The 9,192-nt window shown below is 45.1% G+C and overlaps 1 protein-coding gene across 1 annotated transcript in view; it reads left to right on the top strand.

Annotated features, from left to right (window-relative positions):
• The window catches only part of VNN1 (vanin 1), a 48,772-nt gene continuing 39,580 nt past the window's right edge, over positions 1 to 9,192 (top strand). Inside the window, exons 1-6 of the mRNA XM_015411317.1 lie at positions 1 to 216; positions 295 to 428; positions 1,554 to 1,746; positions 2,689 to 2,980; positions 4,045 to 4,415; positions 8,760 to 8,930. Coding sequence (XP_015266803.1) covers positions 1 to 216; positions 295 to 428; positions 1,554 to 1,746; positions 2,689 to 2,980; positions 4,045 to 4,415; positions 8,760 to 8,930 — 1,377 coding nt within the window. The remainder of the gene's footprint in view (positions 217 to 294; positions 429 to 1,553; positions 1,747 to 2,688; positions 2,981 to 4,044; positions 4,416 to 8,759; positions 8,931 to 9,192) is intronic.

Raw genomic sequence — 9,192 nt, 5'->3', positions numbered from 1 at the left:
ATGATCACTTTTCAGTCTTTGCTACCTCAGTCTTTTTTTGTTCTCATGATGATCCTAAAGAGCTCTGCTTTGGACAAATACGTTGCAGCAGTCTATGAGCATTCAGTCATATTGCCAGAGACTACCCAAAAGCCTGTTTCTTCTGAAGACGCCTTAAAATTGATGAACAAAAACATGGATATTTTGGAAGAAGTCATCAAAAGGGCAGCAGCTCAGGTAATGATGATTATTTTATGGTTTTGAATGTTTTTTATTATGTGGCAGGAAGAGTTTTAATGCTTCTTTTCTTCATAGGGTGCACACATCATTGTGACTCCTGAAGATGGCATCTATGGCTTTTTTTTTACCCGAGAAACTCTTTATCCTTATCTTGAAGATATCCCAGATCCACAAGAAGTTAATTGGATTCCATGTAATGACTCACAAAGGTATATAATTTTATGTGGGATTGTTAAACAACAGAACAAAGAACTATGAAGGGCTCTGGTTTCATACATTCCTGTGGTTCAGTACTAAATTTTGGAACTTGCAGTATATAAAGTGTCTTAGAGCTGGTACTTTTCAGTTAGAAGCTCTGGGTTGGATCCAGGCTAAGGGTGATTTCCCACAAGCGCTGCTCCATGCTCACTCTTCTCTTTGGCCCGATGGTACATGTCAATTTCACACAAGCTGCTGCGCGACCGCATTTTGCCCCGCAGCTTCGTGCAATTTCGCCCGCATCTACTCAATCCTGTTTTTTGAGGATTTTGAGGAGCTGTGGTGGCTCAAGTGGTTAAGACGCTGAACTGCAGGCTGTGGAAGGTCAGTAGTTCAGCAGTTCAAGAACCGAGTTGCCGCATGATGGAGTGAGCTCCCTTCTCTAGTTCCAGCTCCTGCCAACCTAGCAGTTCGAAAGCAAGAAATTGCAAGTAGATAAATAGGTACCACTTTGGTGGGAAGGTAACAGTGTTCCATGCACCTTGGTGTTTAGTCATGCCGGCCGCATGACCACGGAAACGTCTTCGGACAGCGCTGGCTCTTTGGCTTTGAAACGGAGATGAGCACCGCAACCCTAGAGTCGGACTCGACTGGCTTTCGAGCAAGGGAACCTTTACCTTTACCTATCGGGGCAAAAGGGAGGAGTGAGCGCGGAGCAGCGCTTGTGGGAAATCACCCTAAATGTCCTCAGTGGGATAAAATTTTCCAGCCTTCCCCTTCCCCACTGCAGTTCACAGATCTCCCTGAAATGCTGCTCCCGGGGAACAGGGGACTCAAGAACAGCATGAGGGGCAAATTGAGGTCTGCAGCGGGAGGAAATAATTAGCAGGAAATGCCCCCCCTTCCTACAACTGAAAAATTTACTTGGGATCAAATGAAGGGAAGGCAGCTTTGCAGACCACACAAGCTGCATGGGTTAGCCACAGAGACGGCCAAGGACCAGCATATGGCTGAAAGTGCCCACATGTCCAACTTATTGCAGTCAGGAGCATTAAAATGATGGGTTGCAGTATATTATTGTGGACTACAGCTGCTAACAGTCCTCCCTCTCCATTCTTTTTGATTCTATAAATTAGATTCGGACCTGCCCCAGTGCAAGAAAGGCTCAGCTGTCTGGCAAGGGAGAATGCTATCTATGTGGTTGCTAATATTGGGGATAAGAAGCCATGTAATCCGACCGACCCCAAATGTCCTAATGATGGCCACTATCAATACAACACAAATGTTGTCTTTGATTCAGATGGGAAACTGGTTGCACGCTACCACAAGGTAAAAATAAACTGTGGGTTGGATCCAAAGTTGCTGGTCCACCAAGATGAAGGAAGGTGCAGTCCTTCAGCTATGAGGGCCCCAGGTCATGAAAGGCCTTAAAGCTGAGCACCAGCACCTTGAATTAGACTCCAAAAATGAATTGGCAGCCAGCAAAGGGAATGGGAGTACTGTTGTCCTGTTGGTTAACCCCAGATAACTTTCACCAAAAGTATCACACCACTGATGGTAGGAAGAGCAATCCTATCTAAAGCAGTGGCCCTTCCAGCCAGTACCAGCTCCATCTTATCTGGATCTGGCTTCAGTCTTTTTTCTCTTTCAGCCCCCTGATCACCATATTCATTGGCTAGAGCTCATTTCACCAGATCATAAAGTGTTTTCCAGGGATGGTGGGTACATAGTTATTTTTATACTATAAAAATAGGTACGGATGGGGGGAAAGGTGTAGAGAGGGTCCAAATGGTAAAGAAAATGCAGTATATGTGTCATGACATACACCGTCCGCAGGGCTCTTTTTGTAGCAGGTACTCATTTGCATATTAAGCGACACACCCCTAATGTAGCCAATCCTCCAAGAGCTTACAGTAGCTCCTGTAAGAAGAGCTCTGTAAGCTCTTGGAGGATTGGCTACATTAGGAGGGTGTGGCCTAATATGCAAAGGACTTCCTGCTACAAAAAGAGCCCTGCGATATATGTAATCCTTATCAGAGTAGGTGAGACCCATAAATGCACATACCCAGTAAGATAGTAGAAATACTTACCAGGGGACAATTTAAAACTGTGTATACATTTAACATGCTAGCTTTTCATTTGCATAAACATCAAATAACTTATAGAAATCTTTGCTGTGCACCTTTAAGGCTATAAAATAGTTGTTATAAAATAGTTCTGTGTTTTCACTGAAATCCCTTCATGTTTCCTACATCTGTTTTCTTTCAACAGTTCAATCTCTTTATGTCAGAAGCCCAGTTTGATTTTCCTAAAGAGCCTGAAGTTGTGACCTTCAACACTTCCTTTGGGAAGTTTGGTGTGTTCACATGCTTTGACATACTGTTCCACGACCCTGCTGTGACCTTGGTGAGCGAGCTCAAGGTGGACACCATCCTCTTCCCTACTGCTTGGATGAATGTTCTTCCACATTTAACTGCTATTGAATTCCATTCCGCATGGGCTATGGGAATGCAGGTCAATTTGCTGTCATCCAACACTCATAAAACTGGAATGAATATGACAGGTAATAGATGGTTATTTATGACTAATTCCATCCACCAGTCAAACTGAAACCAGTTGTAGGCTACCTGTTAACATTCTTAGTGGTTTTTTAAAAATCATGTGTTCAAGCCAGAGTTGGTGTGTGTGTGTTCTCTGGGCTTAAACAGAAGTGATAGCATAGGATTGCACTGTCAGAATCCTGCTGGTGTGCCCTCCTCATAACCACCACAGAAATCCACTAACAGGCACCAAAACCTGGCTTGGCTTCTTTTTAATACTCAACAAGACATTCTTCCTTTTGATTGCCACAAGTAGGCATAGAGAACTCTGGCTGCTGGCAGTGCCATTTGCAACCTCTGCTTGGCATCCCCAACAAATTTGATCAAGGAGAAGTGCACAGCTGGATCCTAGGTCTGGTAGCCAATCAGAGGCATGTTGCTATTGCTTCTAATGTGCCAAGTCTGGACCAAGGAAATGATCGCTCCTCAGATCTAAGAATTCAGAATCTTATCATCATGACGCTGCCCAGCAAATAGAAGGAGAAGGAAAAACAGTGTTATGTTCCCATATTCATTCATGTGTTAACCTGCTTTTGTGCTTGCATATATATAGAAACATAGAGCTGGAAGGGACCTCTATGTCCCTTCCTGTGCACAACACAGGAAATTCACAACCACCTTCCAGTCCAGTGACCCCTACTCTATATCCAGAGAAAGGGGGGAAAAAACAGGATCCCTGACCAATCTCACCTGGAGGGAAATTCCTTCCAGACCCCAAGGTGGCAATCAGGATTACTGATCATACGTGTGTTTGTTTTTCTGCGTATGTGATTTGATGTAGTGGGGAAGATGCTTGCAAATCCCTTCAAAGGAAGAGAAAACTGTGAAATAACGGTTATTGATATAAAACAGTTTAAAAAGGACAACATTGGGGACATAGTTTTGGTAACTGCTTTCCACTAACATCTCTTGTATTGATTGGCTGATCCTTGCTAATAATCTAATGACACGTGCCTAAAATAATCATAGGACACCACACAGGTCAAATAAAATGGCTGCTTGTCTTTCTGTTGTCTTTATCCTTTAGGAAGTGGTATCTATGCCCCAGATGGATCACAGGCATATCATTATGATGCAGAATCTGAGAATGGCCAGCTTCTGGTTGCAGAACTCCATTCCCACCCTTCTATTTCTCCTACTTACCTTCATTCAGTTAACTGGAGCTTGTACGCCACAGCTATCAAACCATTCCCCGAGAACAATAATTTCAAAGGAATCATTTTCTTTGATGAATTCACTTTCTCCAAGCTGAACAGTCAAGCTGGCAATCTTACAGTGTGCCAGAAGGATCTCTGCTGCCACTTGAGCTACAGGATGACGGAGCAGCAAGAAGATGAAGTTTATGCGTTGGGTGCATTCGATGGCCTTCATGTGGTTGAAGGAGAATATTATTTACAGGTCTCATTTTCTCAGGGGGAGGTTTTGCTCATTATGATATGGTATTGAGGAGACAAGTGTGGATATCATGCCCTACTTATTTATTTATTTATTTAAAGTTAAGCCCTTTCATTCCACTAGTTTCAATTGGAAAGTTAAACTCACTATCGTTTATATTACTGAGAATTACAATTGTGGGTTCTCTGACCTGGATGGCCCAGGCTAGCCAGATCTCATCAGATATCAGAAGCAGGGTCGGCCCTGGATAGTACTTGGCTGGGAGGCCACCAAGGAAGTCCAGGGTTGCTATGCAGAGGCAGGCAATGGCAAACTACCTCTCAGTGGTCCTTTCCACACTTGGATCTCATCCCTGGTTTTATCAGAGTTCAACTTGCAACACAATACCTTGCATTTATCCCTGGTTATAACAGTATCTGTTTATCCTGGGACAAGTGTGGGGCGAAACTGGGGTGACCTCAATGTAATGTGGAAACAAAAAACACCCCGAAATAATTACAGGGGTGAACTCGAGTGTAGTGTAGAATATAAGTTCAAGGACAGGGTTGAACCAGGATTTATTTATTTATTTAATTCAATTTGTACCCTGCCCTTTCCGCCAAAGCAGGCTCAGGGCGGCTTACATTAAAAGTTAAAATACAATAAAACACAAATTCAGTGCATACAAAACACATTATAAAATTCATATACATTGCAAGTAACAAATCACAAATAAATACAGTTAAAGTGCTAGTGGCGGTAACTATGGGCCATGATGTAACAGATCTAACAGGATGTATGGCCAGAAGATGTTACTGTTGATATCGCAGGCAGTTACTGTTGTCATAAAAGGCCTTATCCCAGTTCATTGTTGTTGGTAGCGGCTCCTAATCGAAGGCCTGCTGGTAGAGCTCTGTTTTGCAGGCCCTGCGGAACTGTAAAAGGTCCCACAGGGCCCTGATGTCTTCTGAGAGCTCATTCCACAAGTATGGAGCTGCTACTGAAAAGGCCCTGGCTCTAGTACTGGCATCTTTCAGTCCAGGGAGGGTCAAGCGATTTTGAGACCCCAATCTCAGTGCTCTCTGGGGAACATGCAGGGAAAGGAGGTCCCTCAAGTAGACAGGCCCCAAACCATATAGGGCTTTAAAGGTCAAAACCAGCACCTTGAAGCGAATTCGGTATACTATTGGCAGCCAGTGCAGTGCCTTCAGCACAGGCTGGATGTGCTCCTGCACAGGGAGACCCATCAGCAGCCTGGCTGCTGCATTTTGCACCAGCTGCAGCTTCCAGATTTGCGACAAGGGCAGCCCCATGTAGAGAGCATTACAGTAGTCCAGTCTCGGGGTGACCACTGTGTGGATCACTGTTGCCAGATCATTGTGTTCGAGGAAGGGAACCAGCTGCCTGATCAGCCGAAGATGGTAGAAGGCTGTCTTGACAGTGGCTGCTACCTGGGCCTCCATTGTTAAGGAGGCATTCAAGAGCACTCCCAGACTCCTGACCTTCGGAGCTGGCACCAACGGTGCCCCATCGAAGGCTGGTAGAGGGATCCTTCGGAACAGCTGATCCCCAAGAGCCACCCTTTGTCCCTGACCTCAGAGAAAGGAGATGAGCCATTGCAGGGCAAGCCCCTGAATCCCCATGTCAGCAAAGCGGTGGATCAGTAGCTGATGGTCAACCGTGTCGAACGCCACTGACAGGGCTAAGAACAACAGGACTGCCGCCCTGCCCCAAGCCAGATGCCTCTGGAGGTCATCTGTGAGGGCGACCAGTGCTGTCCCTGTCCCATGTCTTGGGCGAAAGCCAGACTGGAAGGGATCTAACATGGAAGTGTAATCCATAAAGCCCTGCAACTGCATCGCTACTGCCCTCTGGATTAATTTGCCCAAATAGGGCAAATTGGAAACCGGCCAATAGTTAGCCAATTCAGCCGGATCCAAGGAAGGGTTTTTTAAAGAGAGAGTAAACCATTGCTTCCTTGAGTGCCCCTGGGAACAGTCCCTCAGAGAGGGACTTGTTGATAATTTCCCTAAGGGCACCTCTAAACCCTTCCTGACCAGCTTTAATTAGCCATGAAGGGCACGGATCAAGGCTGCATGTGGTTGGGCATACTCAATGCCCGTGAGCTTCAGTGGTGGGAGCACCCTGAAGGAGTAAGCCTCCCAAATGAATAGAGCCACTCCCCCCCACCCCTTAGTCTGTGATTGGTGAAGGACCAAGAACCTGGGCAGAGCCAGCTGGGAGAGAGCTACTGTCTCTCTGTCTCACACCTAAATCTCGGTCATGCACGCCAGGTCTGCACCCTGCCCTAGGAAGAAATCATATGGAAGTGTAATCCATAAAGCCCTGCAACTGCATCGCTACTGCCCTCTGGATTAATTTGCCCAAATAGGGCAAATTGGAAACCGGCCAATAGTTAGCCAATTCAGCCGGATCCAAGGAAGGGTTTTTTAAGAGAGGGTGGACCATCGCTTCCTTGAGTGCCCCTGGGAACAGTCCCTCAGAGAGGGACTTGTTGATTATTTCCCTAAGGGCACTTCTAAACCCTTCATGACCAGCTTTAATTAGCCATGAAGGGCACGGATCAAGGCTGCATGTGGTTGGGCATACTCAATGCCCGTGAGCTTCAGTGGTGGGAGCACCCTGAAGGAGTAAGCCTCCCAAATGAATAGAGCCACTCCCCCCCACCCCTTAGTCTGTGATTGGTGAAGGACCAAGAACCTGGGCAGAACCAGCTGGGAGAGAGCTACTGTCTCTCTGTCTCACACCTAAATCTCGGTCATGCACGCCAGGTCTGCACCCTGCCCTAGGAAGAAATCATGAAGGATTGAGGTCTTATTGTTTATGGACCTGGTGTTACACAACACCAATGTCAGAGGGGGGTCATTAGTCCTAGCCCCTCTACCTGCTACTCTCGGGATGGGACACGGGCTGGAAGGTCTAGTGCAGAATCACCCAGAGTCTTTTGCCTTTAAAACTCTACAGGGCTGTCATACATCAGCTGTGACTTGATGGCACTTTCCACCACCACATGTGTGAGCACCTTCAGTTGAATCAAAGTAAATTGAGCTCTGTATCAAGAAGGAGAAACCCACTCTCTGATTCTAATAGTAGGGTCTTGTGAATGTTTACTTAGAAATAATTCTACTGATGGCAACAGGGGTTATTCCCAAATAAATCTACATAGGATTACAGTCTTAAACATGACTTCCCAACCACCATGAAAACTATCATTGATTGCAATAAGGTTGACAGAACAATTCTAATCCAAGGAATTCAATGGATTTAGAAAAGTATAACTCTGTTTAAGGAGCTGCGGTGGCTCAAGTGGTTAAGACGCTGAACTGCAGGCTGTGGAAGGTCAGTAGTTCAGCAGTTCGAGACCTGAGTTGCCGTATGACGGAGTGAGCTCCTGTCTCTAGTTCCAGCTCCTGTCAACCTAGCAGTTCGAAAGCAAGAAATTGCAAGTAGATAAATAGGTACCACTTCGGTGGGAAGGTAACAGCGTTCCGTGCACCTTGGTGTTTAGTCATGCCGGCCACATGACCACGGAATCGTCTTCGGACAGCGCTGGCTCTTCGGCTTTGAAACGGAGATGAGCACCGCAACCCTAGAGTCAGATTCGACTGGCTTTCGAGCAAGGGAACCTTTACCTTTACCTTTTAAACTCTGTTTAGGACTACACTGTAGAATTGCTCTTTTGTTTGTTATTTTATTTGTCTCTTGATTAATGTGACATGGGTCTAGATAATACATTTCGCAATTATTATGCAACCATCCATGGAAACGTGTGGATTCATGATTTGGGTGGGAACCACAGTGAGATGCTGATAGTATAAACCAGCTGTTGAAGGGGAGAGCGATATGTGATGATATTCACTGTATGTACAATCATGGCTGGTCTTTTATTGGCGTCTCTTATGTTCTTAAATAGCAAAGACGAGTAAATAGCATGAACCAGGCTGTGATTTTTTTTTAAATGATCTCCTACCCTAGAAGCAATATTTTAGCTGCTGGGCTGATAATAGTACTGGCTCCCACATCATAATGTGAAGAGCAATAGCCTAACCAACCACACCTCCTTGGCTGTGAACTGTTGTTTGTGGAAATGAATTACTTGGCTCCAAAGGTTCCGTTCTGTTAATGGAACCTTCTTCTAGTGCGAGCAGTCTTTCATGATAGTGGAACATGCCTCCTTAGCTTAGCTGGATCAAGACTTTTTGAATCAAAGGAAAACTCTGCAAATAATAGAACTGAACCGTTGGATCCAACCCACTGAGAATATGGAAGCTAATTTTTTGACCTTGTTAAAAATCTACTTGTTTTATTGTGAGTATTCTCCCAACAGATTGTTTCTTTTTTCTTTAGATATGCACATTGCTGAAATGCAGAACTACTGACTTGCAAACGTGTGGTGAGCCAGTGACTATAGCTCACACCCGTTTTGGATACTTTTCTCTCAGTGGCACATTTAGCACTAACTACGTCTTTCCAGAAGTTCTGCTTAGTGGAGTTCACCTGGCACCTGGAGAGTTTCAGGTAGGGTAATATTTCAGACCAAAATTTGTCAGTGTTAACTAGAGTGTCTGGTGGATTCTAAGGAAAATTGCCCAGTTTGTACTGTGCCTTGGATTACCTGGGCTGACCTGTGTATTTGCATGGAGGTCACTCATTGGCTTCAAAGTCCTGCTCCAGAGCAAGTATGCTACTACAAGGCCTCAAGATTGTCTCTCGGGGGGGGGGGAATCTGATTTTAAAATATTATGTATGCACTATTAAATTAAATTAAATTAAAGGTATC

The sequence above is a fragment of the Gekko japonicus genome, unplaced genomic scaffold, assembly GCF_001447785.1.
Source record: "Gekko japonicus isolate JY-2015 unplaced genomic scaffold, Gekko_japonicus_V1.1 scaffold2263, whole genome shotgun sequence".
Classification (NCBI taxonomy): domain Eukaryota; kingdom Metazoa; phylum Chordata; class Lepidosauria; order Squamata; family Gekkonidae; genus Gekko; species Gekko japonicus.
The sequence above is the reverse complement of the archived record's forward strand: the minus strand, read 5'-3'. Positions and strand labels throughout refer to the sequence as shown.